The 17,274-nt window shown below is 41.9% G+C and overlaps 2 protein-coding genes across 2 annotated transcripts; both read left to right on the forward strand.

Moving 5' to 3' along the window:
* The first annotated feature begins 251 nt into the window (after positions 1-251).
* LOC130696424 (atypical protein kinase C-like) lies at positions 252-3,667 on the forward strand. The gene is made up of 11 exons (XM_057519503.2): positions 252-543; positions 602-723; positions 777-866; positions 927-1,063; positions 1,144-1,519; positions 1,585-1,757; positions 1,818-2,233; positions 2,313-2,431; positions 2,649-2,818; positions 2,890-3,005; positions 3,075-3,667. The coding sequence occupies exons 1-11, from the start codon at positions 470-472 to the stop codon at positions 3,160-3,162; spliced, it is 1,881 nt and encodes a 626-aa protein (XP_057375486.1). The 5' UTR covers positions 252-469; the 3' UTR covers positions 3,163-3,667.
* A 3,670-nt stretch (positions 3,668-7,337) lies between these two features.
* On the forward strand, positions 7,338-13,295 carry LOC130695904 (ski oncogene-like). The gene is made up of 5 exons (XM_057518975.2): positions 7,338-9,142; positions 10,562-11,042; positions 11,164-11,276; positions 11,387-11,464; positions 11,540-13,295. The coding sequence occupies exons 1-5, from the start codon at positions 7,676-7,678 to the stop codon at positions 11,594-11,596; spliced, it is 2,196 nt and encodes a 731-aa protein (XP_057374958.1). The 5' UTR covers positions 7,338-7,675; the 3' UTR covers positions 11,597-13,295.
* The last annotated feature ends 3,979 nt before the right edge of the window (positions 13,296-17,274 follow it).

A 17,274-nucleotide genomic window follows, 5' to 3' on the forward strand; every position in this document is an offset into this window, starting at 1 on the left:
GAACTTCCCTGGATCCCAAAAATATCTTTTTCCGCACTGATAATGGAGTTTATAGAAGTAATGGAACTGTACCGAATTCGAACTGATTATACGAATTATATTTAACACTACACAACCTGCCACACGTTAATTACAAGAGGAAAATAATCTGATCAGTCCAATGGAATGAAACATTGAATCATTGATCTTCAAGCAAAATTCATAACTGATGAATCTCAGTTCGCCTCCTGGCGGCTGAATAAAAAATTAGTCCTCGAAACGTCAGTTTTGCCAGTATTAACTGCCCGACTCTCATTTAATAGGTTAAAAGTTAAAAGAATTCGCTGTACCAAGTGGCAGAGATTACAGTGGAATCGTGGTTCACAATCAGTGCTGACATCAAATGGTCACAAGAGTCCGGCTGACGTGCGGACTTGTATGTAATTCTGAGGAAACGGCCGATCTGTGCCCATCCCACCTGTTGTTTTAAATGACGATGCCCACACCAACCCTCGTGACTGATGGGGAAAAGGCCGAAATTAAAGTCAAGGCAGCTTATAGCGGGTATAGATGATCTCTAGGGCCAATGTTTGCAAGATCTTATTCAATTGTCCGATTACAGGAAAATTCTTGTCACATACATTAACTCTGAGATACAGTTAGAAGATCTTCGAAATGAAATGCGGGCTATTTGTCAATTCAGCCCAGACCAAGAGTTTACCATGAAGTGGATTGACGAAGAAGGTTGTACCATAGTTTAAATTCTAGATTTTTTTTAATGGTGTACTTCCCTACAGGTGACCCTTGTACAATCTCCTCTCAAGTTGAAATTGATGAAGCCATTCGTCTGTATGAAGTGAACAATGATTCAGAGATCACAATTCATGGTATTCATAATGCATGACTTCCAGCTTAATATGAACTCATAATTTTATTCATATTCCTAGTTTTCCCCAGTGTCCCAATATCACCTGGGCTTCCATGCATGGGAGAAGATAAAAGTATTTATCGACGCGGTGCCCGTAGATGGCGGAAATTGTACAGAGTTAATGGACATCTTTTCCAAGCAAAACGTTTTAATCGAGTAAGTTCCTAACTTAAAAAATGAAGAAAGTAAAACAAAAAAAAACTTGGGTTTAATTCCTGCATTACATTTGGCGATAGCGAGCTTCTTGTGCCTACTGCCATGACCGTATCTGGGGCCTGGGTCGACAAGGATTCAAATGCATTCAGTGCAAGCTACTAATCCATAAAAAATGCCACAAGCTTATCAAGATCAGCTGCAATACCGAACAAGTTGCCGCGCTTAACACCCCATCACAGGGTCACCTTCTGTCAAATAGCGTACTGAATAGCAGTTCTAGCTCCGTAGTCACGACGGCTGCTCCTGCTACCACCGTAAGTCCTGTTGTGAATATCGGGGAGCCGCCGATAGCGCTACGACAAAATGGTGATGGTACTGAAGCTCCGTCCGCTCCTCCTACAGTACAACCTATTTTTGAGTCTCACAGTGAGAGCGTTCCAGTTGATGGAAGGCCAGGTACTATTAGTAATATCTTGTCTTTTCCACAAGTAATCCATTAAGTTTTATTCCTGAATTATTAGAAGAAGGCGTGGAAGGCGGCACTGTTCAACGCCCTTATTCAATGGCGGATTTCGAATTGATCCGCGTCATCGGACGTGGTTCCTACGCCAAAGTGTTAATGGTCGAGTTAAGGCGAACTCGTCGAGTTTACGCCATGAAAGTAATCAAAAAGGAACTCGTTACTGACGATGAGGTAATCCGAATTATTCAATTCGTATTTATATCGATTAATGAATTATCCGTTGTTTTTCAGGATATTGACTGGGTTCAAACTGAGAAACATGTTTTTGAAACGGCATCCAACCATCCTTTCCTAGTAGGCTTGCATTCTTGCTTCCAAACGGCTTCTCGCCTTTTCTTCGTCATCGAATTCGTACGCGGTGGCGACTTGATGTTCCATATGCAACGTCAAAGACGACTTCCCGAAGAGCACGCTCGCTTTTATTCCGCCGAAATTTCTCTAGCGCTCAATTTCCTGCACGAGAAAGGAATCATTTATCGCGATTTAAAGTTGGATAACGTGTTGCTAGACCACGAAGGCCACATTAAGCTCACCGATTATGGAATGTGCAAAGAGGGCATCCGTCCGGGCGATACCACGTCTACTTTTTGTGGTACGCCCAACTATATCGCCCCTGAAATTCTACGTGGTGAAGATTATAGTTTCAGGTAAATATTCTAAATAACCAGCCTGCAGAATACTGGCAGAAATCTCTGACCTACTTGCTTTTTCCGTTCTTATCACCAGCGTGGACTGGTGGGCACTTGGAGTATTGTTGTATGAAATGTTAGCTGGCCGTTCACCTTTCGACATTGTCGGTGCTTCAGAGAATCCAGATCAAAACACTGAAGATTATCTATTTCACGGTACAAAGAAAAAAAAAACAGTATCTTATCGCAAGTTGGTTTATGTTGTATTTACGCGGGCGAAAAAACATGCTAGGCACTCCCATTGTGTTTGAACAAGTTCATTGGGAAGGGTGAAAGGGTGGGGTTAGAGAGAGGTCTTTATCAAGATCGAGTGACCTTTTGGTGAAACTGTTTGTTATTTTTTTTTGTTATTTTTTTTTTTTGTCCTGTGTAGTCATCCTGGAAAAGACTATCCGCATTCCTAGGTCGTTATCGGTCAAAGCCTCCTCTGTTTTGAAAGGGTTTCTAAATAAGAACCCTGCGGATCGTTTGGGCTGTCGAAAAGAAACTGGATTTGTCGACATTATCCATCACCCTTTTTTCAAATCAGTCGACTGGGAAATGGTAAATAATTTGTTTCGTAATCTTGTATATATTTTATGCAACCAATTTAACCTGCTCTTGTAAATTGACAGTTGGAGAGGAAACAAGTAGCTCCACCTTACGTTCCTCGTCTAGATTCTGACCGAGATCTGGCTCATTTCCCACCCGAGTTCACTGACGAGCCAGTCCAACTGACACCCGATGATCAGTAAGTGATCGATTGTCTAGCACTTGAGAAGCTAAAGAGGAATAAAACATCTTTTTCTTGTTTTTGTAGGTCGGTCATTGAACGTATCGACCAGTCAGAGTTTGAGGGTTTCGAGTACGTCAATCCTCTGCTGATGTCGCTAGAAGACTGCGTTTAGGAAAAGAAATATAAAGTATCTGCTTTCACGCCATTAAAATTTACTAAAATTGGTACAGTGGTACCATTCAACTACCACACACTTGTTTCATAGGGAAAGTTTGGCAGTTTTCATATAAACAGGGCAGCAAATTCCAATCTAGCCTATCATTTCTTCTTATTTCACCAATAAAATCGGTTCAGTATTTTTAAAATATGATAGAGCAGTTCTAACTGACTTCGCATTCATTCCAGTTCTTGCCTTATTGAAACATTTTTTCCCCTGTCACTTTTTTTGGATCTGTTGTACGACTGCCTCCTTTTGTTTGTTTGTTTCTCTCCTACTTACTTTGCCACTTACCGCTTTTCTCCTTTGCGGGTGTGTGCCTACGTGTTTTCTTTTAAAAGCCAATGTTTGGTCTTTTTTTTTTTAGCTAAAAAAATTGTCGAATTATTATTTTCGGCTTCCACAGATCGCCTTTCCATCTTGTAAGTTGGAAATATACAAGGAAAATTCGACAAAACAACCGCTAGATGACATGCGCAGTCAAGTTGACTTGCCTTTTCAAATGCAAATAGATGAAACCTGTTGTTCGATGAGAAATGGCTCGTAACAGCAAGAGGCCTCTACATCGTGTCGTTAGCGTACTCGTTGGTTGGTTGTTTTCATGCTAAACGCTGCAAGACCGAAAAAGGAGGTTTATTGCTAAATATCGATGAGAAAAGTAGTTTTATCACGCATAAAACCGCTTGTTTATGGTTAAAAAAGAAACGTGTTCAATAGGAGGAAGTCATTGCCGGACAATTTTTTCTTGTTCTCTATAGAAGAAAGAAAGAAGAACATCGACCGTTTTGCGGTTAGATTCCCCTATACGTTTCCGACACAAGCTCTTGTGTGTGTCGAAAAGAAACGAATAAAGGAAGAAAAACACATTTTACGCTCTCTTTTTATATTTCTCTGAGGCCGCGGAAAATGTCCCTCACCCTATGGTGTATCTTTTCCTTTTTCCCATTGCGCATTCTTCGTTTCAGGTGTTTCTTTTTGTCTTTTAGAAATAGCATTTTAAGGATGCCTGGTTATGGTTGAGTATCCTTGTTTTGTTCTTTTTTTTTTTTTTTCTAGGGGGATCTTTTAGCTTGAACACATTTTCCAATCAAGATTTCACACAATCAACTTTCCGGGGCGAGCATTTTCTTTTTTGGCTCGATTATTTTTTTTTTTTTCTACTAATTTTTATTTTTTATTTGTGTGGTTGGCAGACCGACGCAACCGAAAAAGTTACCGTTACATATTACGTCTCTCGGGCGCTCTCTACACGTAGACCTTGGGTGCCAAAATGGCCTGCAGCTTTTAAAGGTCATATTAAGCACACTTGTTAAAATGCTGCACTTAAAAAACAAATGTAGGTACAGCTGCTTGCCGACTTGTGACAACTCGGCTTTCCCTTCCTCAATTTCATATTTGTTTATATTTTCACAGAGGTGTGCTACTACTTTTTATCAAACAGATGTACGAACAGAAAGAGAGGAATCACGTCACCTCAAAATGGATGTAATATAAATCCATGTTTGTTTGCACGTTGGATTTTTGTTCTCCACCGACGCCATCTTTGTCCCGAATGGGCGAGGAATTCTATCGATTAGATGACGTCCTTGAACTAATATAATTGATAAGCATTTTGTTTATATGCCCTTTGCCGGGCAACAGCGTCGTGTACTTTGCCTTCCTGTCTCTGTAATCTCCTATTACATAAAACAAAGTATGTTTCATTTATCTTGATTTCACCGTGTGTTATATTGGTCATGCCTTCCATGAATCATTTTCTTCGTTATGTGTACTCAAAAGTTCACACATCTGGCGTGGCAACAGAGTATGGTGGCTAACTGAAAGAATGTTTGCTGTATGTTATTTGATTCTTGACGTTATAGTCATCAGTTTGAGAATTCAGTAAAAACCTAGAAAGTTTCTTTTTTTTCTTTCTTTCTTTTACCGTGGCACAAATATAAGCAACAACCGTGACGCCACCGCCGCCGACTGGAGCCATTCTTGAAACAATCATTCGACGCGCCGGCCGGGTCTCACGAAACAATCAATGGCGAAGACCCGTACAAAGAAGACGGGATGATGAAAAAGGGGTTGGTGGTAAAAGACAAAAAAGCAAAACAAAAAACAAAAACAAAAATGGCGGTGTAAAAATAACAAAACACGAGAGACCTGCCGAGAGAAAGCCAAAGACTTGAGAACTCCTTCTCTCTAGATGCCCCCTCTGGGCTGGGGGGCATGATGACGCAAATGTTTTGGATCTTTCGATCTTTTTTTTCCTTCGTTCTTCTTTTTGCTTCTGTGTGTATTTTGTTCATGGAGTCTCCATAGTAATGCAGTCCTCGTATAGATTTAACGCCAGATTTGTTAATATGATTAAACACGTGTCCTTTTTTTGGGTTAAATTTGATCAAAACGAAAGAGAGAGAGTTATCCTTTCAAAGAAAAAAAAGATTACGAAAGACGGTAGATTACTTTGGATTGAGCTCTAGTATTATTTGGTACATGTTTGGCAAGGTTCCTTAGCCTCTGCCGTGTTGGGCGATTCGACGACGAACGATTTGCTGGTTTCCTTCTAACGCCCAACTCTTGCATTAAAAAAACCACTGAAAAATTCTCTTTTTAAAAGGAAAGGGTGTACGCATGTAACATCTGGTTCCGCCAAAAAAAAACAACCAAAATACAAAAACAGTTTTTTTGGCCTCTTTACTCCGAAAACACATGGAGACTGTGCAGACGACGATAGACCTCCCTTGCCCAATTTTAAAAGCGGCGCCTGGTGACGTCATGTCGCCCCGAGAGAGTCTAGCATACACACAACAGAAAACTTTTGGGAAAAACGGAACACCCATCCATCCACGTCTGTGAATGTGTTATATCGAGGTATTTTTCCCTTTTCCTCCTGGACGAAATCATCAGAAAGAAAAAAAAAACATGGCGGATGAATAATGTATTAGAAAGTTCAGAACGTGGTCTTAATAACCAGAAGAAGACGGAAAGAGACTCTGACAGAATTATTATTTTACTTCGCCTTCTATTTGTTTTCACGTGCGAAGTCGAGAAGGAAAAAAAAATTATTCAGGTCAGGGCGAGAAAATCTTTGGCGCCGAAAATCCGACGGCAGCGACGGCGACCTTTATAGGCCGCTTAGATGAATATCCGGCTAGAGAGCAGACAGCTGAGAGACTAAACTACAGCGCGGCCATCTTTGTCTGTCTGCTAGGGTGATAGTGTGGGAGGGTTTTTTCTTTTTCTGTGTATGTTTCTTTTCGTTTTCTCTGTTGCTCTTGCTTCACTAGTTCGCCCATTTTAAAACATGGCCGACTACGGTGCAGAGCATAAGGGAATATCAAGGACGACCGACTTGCAAGACAGGCCAGTCACGTTGTTTCTCCGCCATTTTGGAAAACGCAAGAAAAAAGTAGAATATCATGTTGCCGAATTTTGGACGATTGTAGTGGCGAAGGGAGGGGGACACAACAATATTTTCTTTAACGATAAAAAAAAAACTTGTGGAAATTTCCGTCGTCTAGGAGGGCGTTCCATCGCGTGCGCCCGTAGTGCCAGGTTGCCGAAGCTTGTTTTCCCCTCTAACTCCCTGTTTTATTTTTTTTTTCTTTGATGTTGTTCTAAATCGGGAAAACTGCTGTTTTGCGATTTCCCCGCCAGAGGTGCACGTTTCAAGATGGCCGCCGCCATCGCCAGTCGGCGAGACATAGAGGGACACGGCGGCAGTCTAGTCGTCTAGCCTACTGTGTCAGTCTACAGTGAACATTCGTCGTGAGAAGGTGGCCTGCGTAGAAGCACGACTTTTCTCAAGTTTAGAACGTGTGGCTCTTATTTCGACTGTGTGGTTGTGAATTTCCATAAGGAAAGATTCAACCTGAGGGAAGAGCAAATTTCCCGTAACGAAACAATGTGATCAACATTTATTGCAAATCAAACGTCGGCCATGACGTTACGGCCTGGTTCATTATCGTTGTCGAGGGCGTTCTCTCGACTACTACCATGGATGGTTTAGTAGTTTCGAGTAAAAGGTGATTTCTCTCTCTCTCTTCTGCTATCTGGTTCGCTCATTGAGCGTACATCTGCCGGTGTATCTTGTTTGTGTGTATATGCTTGCAAGCCAAAAGAGTGTGTGTGAGTGTATGTATGTGTACGTGTGGACTCGAAACCAGCGATAGCCTACCCAAGAGTCGGAGCCATTCTCTTCTCCTCATACGGCTTCTTCTTTCAACGCACTCGAGACTGCCATTGTACGACGAAGTTGTTGTTCCGTTCTGAAAATCACAAGTGTAAGCCTTTGATTCGAGTATACGTGTTCGCGTTGGGGTCATACTTGACTGAAATCCCCGTTTATACGGATTTGATAGATCGCAGGTTATAGTCAACGATCGATTTAACTTTGTTGTCGAAAGTTCGTCTTGAAAAGAACGAAAAAAACGAGGAGGGGGAAGGGGGAGGGAAACTCAAGGTCGTTTGGTTGGATATCATGTCGTCGCCGTCTCTGACTGCCACGGGAGGCGCTTCGGTCGCAGCCTCTGCACCGTCGGTCGCGGCCTATCCCAGTCCTCACCTGAAGCAAGTTCTTCGTTCATACCAATCGGCCGCCTCTAGCTCGCTATCGGGACCTAATGGAATCCTAACCGGGCCGGAACATACCGATGCCAGTTCAAGTCTGGTTTATTACGCATACCCCAGTCTACCTCTGCCTGTAGTGGGTACATCGGCCAAATCGTCCTTGGCCGATGTCTCGTGCAGTGGACCCAAAATTCGCATCAAGAGCGAGCCCATTGACGAGAAGTTATCAGCCGTCGAGACGTCTATCGGCTGGCCAGCACGCGGCTCACAGATAGAGTACGACGAGTTCAAAGTGCTGAAACTCAAACGGCCGGTCTACTACGCCACCACCACCGCCAAGGACAAGGATGCCGTTGATTTGTCCTCGGGCCGCGATCCAGTCGCTGCCGCTGCCTCAGTCCAAACCGCAACCAAACCGCTGTTATCGTCGTCACCGCCACAGCAGCAGCAACCAACCACAACAGCAGCAACACTACCACAGCCAGCACCGCAGCAGCTACTGCCATCGTTCCCTATTTTGAGCGCAGCGGATCGGGGCTGGAGTCACGCTGAACGAAATGAGACGCAGCTGGAGGGCCAGCCGATTGCTTGTTTCACCGTCGGCGGCGAGCCGCGCCTCTGCCTGCCCCAGATCCTCAACTCGGTCCTTCGACAGTTTTTCGTCATGCAAATCCACGCCGTCTGCGACGAGTTGCAGATCAATTGCTCTCGCTGCACGGCCGAGCAGCTGGACAGCCTCAAGGCATCGCCGGCCATTCTGCCCCGTTCGGCCGCCAGCTGCGGGCTCATTACCAAAACCGACGCCCAGAGGCTGTGCAGCGCCCTGCTGCGTCGCGGCATAAATGAAACAGGCGCTGGAACCGCTCTCGAACCGCAACGGCAACAACAACAGTCAGCGTCACATCCTTCGAGGCCTTGTGACGTATCTGCCAAGGATACTATGGTCAAAACAGAGCCGGAAACCCGTGCGGAAGAAGATGGTGGTAATTCCCGGTGTAGTACTACAAGCAGTAGTAGTAGCAACAACAACAAAGGCCGCAGCCGCTGGTTTCGCGTCTACCACCAATGTTTCGGCAAGTGCGAGGGCCTGTGCAAGCCGGAACTGTACACGTCACCGGACGCGGCGTGCATCGAGTGCGCCGACTGCAGCCTGACTCTTAGTCCGGCCGATTTTATCAGTCACGCCCATCGTTCGGTCGAAAACCGAACGTGCCATTGGGGATTCGATTCGGCCCACTGGCGGGCCTACCTCCTTCTAGCCCGTCGTCAACAACAGCCGCAACCGTCCAACGACGTCCTCCTCCGTCAGCTGGACGAGTTCAAGAATCGATTCCTTTCTTCATCGACTCCAACAAAGACCGTTAAGAGGAAACTTCAGGTACTGCCATCATTATTATTATTAACTACCCATTAAATCCCACACGTAGATACTTGGAACGAGCTTCCTGCTTGACAGTTAATGAATACCCATTTTTTAAAGGCTCCTTTTTTGTGTTGTTGTATACTACCCCGGCTTATGTTCTTCATAGAAAAAAGAGAAAGAAAAAACTATTATCCAAAAAGGAATATGGTTCGATAGTTTTATGTCTCACAGAATTAAAACCATTAGTATTTTTTTCGTTTACTGGCTAGACAATGTCTAGATATTTTTCAAATGAAAATAGAATTTCGTCATTATTTTTTTTTAGGAGGAAGGTGAAAGGTGAATAATTTAGAATGAAATCATATTGGAAATGGTCCTTTCTTTTCTGCTTCTTTTCGTAGAATTGTTATTGGATCTTCAAGTATAGGAGCAAGTTGTAAAAGTTAATAAGGAAGACAGGCATTTTGACGCATGGCATGGATAATTGCGCAGTTGATCGCCATCCAAGTTTTTTTTCTATTGGGGCCAAATGAGTCACGTATACGTACGACCATTTCTTTTTACGCGTTAGCCCAGAAGGATACTGTCGACTTGTAAACTTCTTTTCCTTTCTGTACTTCAATTTTAGTCGGTTTTTTTTTCTCAAAGGCAATAAAATTGCTATTTGATTAAATAAGGGGGCATTGGGTACATTTTGCCTTCTCTTTTCCCCTAGTGCCTTTTTATGAGATGAGATTGAAGACTTTACCCGACTTGTAGGAGGAGCTAGAATTTCCAAAAGATAAAAAAAAAAGAAATTGAGGGTTGGTAATGTGTCTGAAAGCGCAAGGCATGTATTTATCGGCCTGGAAACATAGTTTGTTGAAATGCAGTTAAAAGCCCGTGACTTTTTTTCTGCCAGGAAGCTCGTTGTTTCGTTAACTGAGAAATAAGAATGAGAGAAAGGCCCGTCTAATTATGAACGTCTGGTTTGTGTTTGAAAACTTGATGTCGATTAGAAAAAAGAGCAAGGAATAACGAAAAGAAATGCGACATTAGTTTCTTTTTTTCGAGTTGGATACGAACGTGCGTAGGCGGTGACGGATGAAGGAGCCCGAGAGCTTCATCGATCCGCTTTAGCTTTCGCCAGTTGGCTCGGATATAACGACCAGCTCGAGAAAAGAGGAAGGGGTGCGAGGAAGTGAATGACGTCGTTGGTTGTCTCGACGGCGTGGGCTGATAAAAAAAAATCGATGCCAACTGTGTAACGTGAATTTCTCTCTTGCGAGGCGGGTATTGTGCGTGCATGTGCACGCTCCTTGCATCGACATAAACAACGTCGGTCCTCTGACCCTCTCTGCGGAATGAATGAGCCCCCCCCCCCCCCCCCCCCCCGAAATGCATGTACACACAACACAGCCAAAACAATCTGATGGCATTTTGTGATTTCAATAGACGGCGGAGGAGCCCATCAAAATGAGTAAAGTCTATCTGGCGGCAACAACGACAGCGGCAGACATAATAGTCGAGAACCAGCACCATCCGACCAAGAGGTACAAAGAGCATGGCGGTCGCCAATCGCCGTCAGCCGCCACGCCCTACGATCCGGCCGGGTACCATCACCACCACCAACTGTATAACGCAGTTGTGTACAACAACGGTAGCGGTACTGGTGGCAGTAGTGCCAATGGATTGCGCGAGTCTCCTCCTCCTCTGCAGGAAACGTCGTCGCGAATCCCGCACGACAAGTCCGGTCAGCCGAATGTGGCTTTGCTGGCCCCGCCTCGTCCGCATCTCCTACACCCAGCGCCGCCACCGACGTCGCTGCCACCTCACGCCTACGCGCCGGATCCTTCGCCGCCGGTCGGCAACCCCGAGATCGAGCTGAGCAGCACCGACACAGAAGACTCTGAATCGATCCCGTCTCACAACGGAGGTACATCCCGCACGCAGCCCTTAATGATGTCATTAACTTGTCAGTCAATGAAAGCCGTGATACCCTTTCGTGGTCATCAGTTCTCTGTTTTGTACTCATTTTCTTGTTTTCGAATATTTAGATGAGAAGCATGTTTGGGATCTGCCGGCGAATCTGGCTCAAGAAGTCAGTTCAGTTGAAGAGCTTCTTTCACGGGGAGGGTGTGATTCGGCCAACAGCCGGTTAGTACTTCAGGTACGTTGTCCAAGACCCCCTCTTTTTCGGTTTCCTCAATTTTGTCTTAGTACGACTCGTTTTTTTAATAGTTTTTTTTTTAAATTTTATGTATTTGTTTTTTAAAACAGGCATTTCGCCGTATGTGCTTCCGTCTGAACTGGGCCCAAGAACAGAAGCAGCAATATCCAACCAATGGTGTCCTCAAGGTGAGATTTATTTCGTTTTGGTCCGTTTTCCATCGTTGCTAGCTGTATCCTAAATCATTTGTTTTCTTATTGCAGTTGAGGACGGACTTGACCGAGTGCGATGGAAGCAGCACCAAGTACAAATCTACTTAGGTTTTTTTTTGTGTGTCGATTTTTTCTTTTTTCAAATTCAACGTGTGTGTGTTTGAGCGAGAGAAAAGAAAAACAATTCTCCCACGCCGATGTTCGAGCGGGTCGAGTGGTTGGGGGGGAACGAGGGAAAGAGAATGGAATGCCATCAAGATGAGCTGTGCGGAAGCCCCACATAAAACCGTGCCAATCTCTTTAAGAAAAAAAAGAGGAGACAAGGACTATGTACAATATCATAAAACACAGACAAGTCCCCTCTTCTCCTTCTCCCCCTCCTTTTCGTACACACACACACATTCGGGTCGTGATTGTGTTTAAGCGCGCGTGAGCGTTCTCTTGGGGTTAGTGATCCCGGCCTGTAAATCTCTTCCTTATCGTAAGTCTTCTTTCTCTCTTTTCGCCATCTCTCTTTTTCTCTTGTTATTTTGATTTAAAGAAAAAAAAAATACGAAAGAAGAAACGGGCGAAGAAAAGACACTTGACGAAATTGTCTGATGACAGTAATTTACCGTGAATGGGTAGTGATTCTTCTACGTAGATATATCTTAACTCTTTACCTATATCCTAAAAATCTTTGCAATTTATATATTATATATATATATGATATTCACTGTATATATATATATATAAAGAATTTAGGGTAGCTATTGTATGAAAAGAAAGGAAGGATGATGATGCTCTATTTTCCCCTTTTCTTGAGGAGAAAAAAAATGGAGGGTGATAAGTGTGTGTGTGTGTCAGCTCAATTCGGCTACGACCTGATTGTAATTTATAATAATCATTGTGATGGGATTGAGCCGGGCCAATGTTGGCTCCACCTCCTCCACAATTATGGTGTTCGCAAACATCGTCAACATCCGACCGGATTTTGAAAACAAAAAAAAAAAAAAGATAAAAAAAAAAGTTCAAAGAAGTATATTTTTCCTTTTTAATTCCTCCCTCCCCACAGAAGATTGCCTCCTATTCCCCCATACATTTTTGTACTACCATCTTACATAACGTAGTTTACTTAACCTAGTTTAAAATGTTCAGCCGCGGACACGTTAACCACCTCCCTGCCCCCTCTCCCGACGTTGTGTGCCCATTGAACAACAACATGAGAAAAAAAAAGTAGCGTGCACTAAATGTTTGTGTCAAGTCTGTTTCACTGCCAAGGGATCGACTGCCACATCTGGGCGCGTTTTATTTCGGCACCGCAACTGATAATGGTCCGATGTGTCTAGATATCTAAACAGATATATATTTACTTGTTTGTTTTGTTTTTCTTTTTTTTTTTTTAAATTCTGATATGATAATCGTTAAAAAGAATAAAAAAGGGGGAAATTAATGGGAATGGGGCGTTTGGGTGAAAGCTTTTTTCGATGAAAAGAGTAGGAGAGAAAAGGAAAAAAGTACAAAATTATTACTATGTCGGATGTGTTCACTGGCAACTCAGTTGAAATGAAAAATCATCGATTCTTTTTATTGTTGTTAAAAAAATTTCCCTCCCTTTTTACGAATGAAAAAGAAGTCGGAAGAAATTGGAAGCGGCATCCAACAGCCCAGAGATAGTTTCGTGCGCTTACATCTTCTCTCGCGCGCGCGCTTCTACCGGTGTTATGTAAAATTGTAACATAAAAGTTTTCGTTTGTTTAAGCTAATCCCCCCTTTTCCCCCCGATTTTTTATTTTTATTATTGACATACTTGACAATTAAAAAAGAAGTAATCGTCGATATTACTATTAAAGAATGAAACACAAATAGAGGACGAGATTAACTCATTTCTTTATTATTATTATTTTTTTTATTCTCTCATGGCTATCATGCATTTATGATGTTTCCGCTTCAAAATCCATTTTTTTTTCTTGCTATTATTGAAATGCATTTTGTGTTGTTGTTTTTTTCATGCTCGATACAAACTTGTGATGCTTTTTTTCTCGCTTCGATTAAACTATTGAAGAGAAATGAAGAAAAAAAATGAATAGACTTGAAATTGGAAAGCAGCTTTTGTTGCCAATAATCGTCTTCTTTTTTCATTTATTTCTTTGGTTGTCTTGTGTAGGTATTCTACGTGCATTTTCCCGGGTTTTTTTTTCGAGGTAGGTCAAAACTAAAATTAAGAAATTGATTGAAAAAATCGATCCATCCGCTTTTTAACGGGCGGTTTTATTACAAGATTGATATCATTTTGAACCAATCTCTTTCATTCTTGCTTCGTTGTAAAAAATTTTATCCGCGACGCAGCTGCTAAAAATTAGCTCCCAACTTGGCAACATTTCAAGAATCAAACAAAACAAATGAAAAATTCTTCTGAGCTTCGGATTTGTGTTGCCCGACGAGTTGAATGCCAATTCAGGGAAATGCAAAGGATATTTTCTTTTGGCTTTCGAAATGCAGGAGATATATTTTTTTATTATTTCCATTCGTGCACGACTGAATTACTTTGCTATTCAATTCGAAAGATATTTATTTATAGCCCGGAAATGATGCCCTGGTGATCTTCATTCCACGTCGTTTTCATAATGTGAGTATATCAGTACAAGCCTGTCTCATTTTGAACTATTTCATTTTTGATTGCTATTATTACTTAACTTTAAAAATTGTTTTGAGTTGCCCAGACATTTTTTCAGATATTAATCCGGACTGTGTTTGCCGTAGAGTATTGAAAAAAGGACTTTGATCAGTTGAAATTTAAAAAAAAAGTTTGCCAGTTGATAATTTGAAGTAGATTAAATTACCAAATGTCAGCACTCCAACAAAATCCCATTTTTTTTTCATTTATGTTATCACATTTTGTCCCGAATCTTCTTAGACTTTCATTTTATTTAATCCATTAGATCAGCATTTTCCATCTCCATTTCAAAAAGTCTCGACAACGTCTTGGCAACTGCACGTCTTTTTCTAGTGAGTTACGTTGGGTGAAAAAAAAAAAAAAAGAAAATCTAAAATTTAAGATTTTTCAATTTCAGTTCACGTCCATCAGAAAATACGGCAGACACCGCATACTCAAGAAATGCTAACTCTTATGAAATATTTCGAGCACCAAAAATATTTGCAAAGTGGAAAAGCCCGTCAGTAGACATTGTACAAGAAATGCCAGTTCTTATTAATGCCGATCTTTTATCATAAAATTGCACTTAAAAAAAAAGAAAGAAGGGAGGGAAATGTGAATAAAAATGGGGCATGGAATGCTGGCAGTTCGCTCAACTGCAGTTTTTTGTTGTCGTGCGAGCGGTACCAAAACGGGAGAGGCTTCCATATAATCTATATCGAGACTCCCGTTCACTATTAGAAATGGCTGCCGTGTCTGAGTGTGGTTGCAAGTACGTCAGCACAAAAATAGTCTTGGGGTTGGAAAAAGAAATATGTAGCGGAGAATAAAAAAAGAGGAACGATGACCAGCACAGTAGCACCGACTCTTTTCGCTTGACAGTTTATTTCTTCCATCCTTCCAACGGTCCACCCAATAAAAGTTGGAACGTATTCAAAAAAGACGTGCCGAGTACATATTTGCGGTTTCTTTCATCAGCGGATTTTTATTGTGTAAAATTTCCATAGTAAAAACAAAAAACAAAAGAGACACGCGACTGTGCGCCCTATATTTATCCTTGCTCAAAAAAAAGCCAAGAAAAATATATTAAGAAACGGAAAAAAACAGAAAATTGGTGATTATAAGCCTTTGAGAAGTGTCGGCTAAACGTGACACAAATCCAATGCGGACGTGACCTGAAATTGTCTCTCTTTTAAGAAAGAAACAAAAAATTACCACTCTATAGCCTATATCTATATATCTAACCCAGAAATGAATTTTGTTGCAGCCCCATCTTTAGATTTTCAATGAAGGTGTGCCATCGCCGTCTATTTCGAAGAAAAATCAACACGAGATCTACACAGCCCTTAACCACATGAGAAAAAACGACGAAAAAATAAATAAAAAGGAAAGACACGTTTTCTCTCGACTCTCTTTCGTGGTCGTTGACTTTATCTTGTCTCTGCTGCGCATTCGCCAGCAGAATATCAATAAAGTCGGCTTGCTGCTATATTTGTGAATCTGCGAGAAAGAGAGAGACAATGTCTGTTTTGTCTACGACGAGTTGTTTTCTTTTCTCGATACAATAATAGAAGGAGAAGTTCAAGAAAACATGCGCCCATGACACTACGTCCTCGGTTGACAGCCCTTTACAGCTCAGCAGACAGCAGTCGCCCCATGTCCTAGGTCGTAAAAAGTCGATATATCACAGACTCGAAATTCATGCCTGTGAAAGCCCAGCAGCATAAGATACCTTTGTGACCCTTTTCTCTGTTTCTTCGGGCCATGAACCCGGACCCTCCAGTTTTGAACCACAGCCAGTAACACAGACGGTGAAAGTCCAAAGAAGCCAAAGATGCTCGTAAAATATATGTATCTCTCTCCTCTTACGGCCCATGTAAGCCTCGAGTCCTTCCACACGGAGCTACGACCAAGTGCATATTACCGTTAACCCACTTGAACTTGAAACCTTGTCAGCTTGTTACAAAACGAGGCCAAAAATAATAAGTTGGAGGCTGGCCTTAGGTAGTTAACTTTGTACTGTACGACACTGAATGTATACTCGGCAAAAGTCTGGAGGTCGTTAAAAAAATCAAACCGAAACGAGTATGGAAAAGAAAACGAGACATCGTTCGGTCTTGATTGGGCGGACTTGTTCGATCCGTGACTGATTAACGGATAACTTTTTAACCAAATAACCCACTTCAAGTGCATGCACGCGCAACGAGAGATAGGGGAAAAATGTCGGAGTAAAAACTGCTGCGCAGTTGTTAAGTTTCGAAACCAACGAGACAATAGATGAACTTCGATCATCTATCTGGTGGGCATTCAACTTCGTCTCCCTGCCGCAACCAATGATTGATTAGGAAAACATTCAGGACGACATGCAAAATCAATCAAATGGCAACAAGGAACTGGTTTCGGCATTATTGCATTGTTATGTCCCTTATTTTTGCTATGTTTTTGGCATTGATTGCAAAGATTTGTCTAGAAATTTTCCTTAATTGACATCAGCAGCTTATCGAAGCGAAACATGTTTCCAACCTTTCAAAACACACATAAACATACATGTGTTTGACTTTCACTAAAAAAACTCGATCGCTAGGATAATGCAACTATGTTGGCCATTCGAAAATAGACGTTACAGGATACCCACAAGGTATATACTGTAAGTTTTAATGTGTTCCATTGTACGGAAAGTATGGGGTGGTTTTCAACCAAGCAAACAAGCCGAGCACTAGAAAACATAACGTCCCGAAATGGAAGGCTCTGGAGCAAACTAAACCGCAAGTTCATTACATGGTCATCACCACATATTATGTGGTAGGCATTCTTTTCCTTTTCAGAATTGCACTGTACTTTCCAGACCGTTAAAAAAAAATGCGAACAAACGGTGTACCATTCTAATACCTTCAATTTAAAAGAAAAGAACTATAGAATATTAAGTGGAATTGATTCACATCGTTGTTCATTTAAAAAAAAAAAACTTTTAGTGAATACATTTTTAAATATACGATGTGATGATAAGGCAACGTTCGTAATTTATCGAGGTCGTAAACAGGAGTAACTAAAGACAACAAAGTATCCATTTTTAACGATCCTTGCACGTTGCTGGGCTTATTTTCTGCTATGGCTAAATTTTAAAATTGGCTTAAAATACCTGATATCGATG

This window comes from Daphnia carinata, chromosome 1 (assembly GCF_022539665.2).
Source record: "Daphnia carinata strain CSIRO-1 chromosome 1, CSIRO_AGI_Dcar_HiC_V3, whole genome shotgun sequence".
NCBI lineage: Eukaryota > Metazoa > Arthropoda > Branchiopoda > Diplostraca > Daphniidae > Daphnia > Daphnia carinata.

What these genes read in the sequence shown, in the direction of transcription:
- LOC130696424 (XM_057519503.2), top strand. Translation starts at nt 470, where the DNA reads ATGACGATGCCCACACCAACCCTCGTGACTGATGGGGAAAAGGCCGAA. An exon ending in GAAGTGGATTGACGAAGAAG is followed by an intron (nt 724 to 776) that starts GTTGTACCATAG and finishes ACTTCCCTACAG; the next exon opens with GTGACCCTTGTACAATCTCC. An exon ending in TGAAGATTATCTATTTCACG is followed by an intron (nt 2,432 to 2,648) that starts GTACAAAGAAAA and finishes TGTCCTGTGTAG; the next exon opens with TCATCCTGGAAAAGACTATC.
- LOC130695904 (XM_057518975.2), top strand. Translation starts at nt 7,676, where the DNA reads ATGTCGTCGCCGTCTCTGACTGCCACGGGAGGCGCTTCGGTCGCAGCC. An exon ending in GATCCCGTCTCACAACGGAG is followed by an intron (nt 11,043 to 11,163) that starts GTACATCCCGCA and finishes TCGAATATTTAG; the next exon opens with ATGAGAAGCATGTTTGGGAT. An exon ending in ACAGCCGGTTAGTACTTCAG is followed by an intron (nt 11,277 to 11,386) that starts GTACGTTGTCCA and finishes TTTTTAAAACAG; the next exon opens with GCATTTCGCCGTATGTGCTT.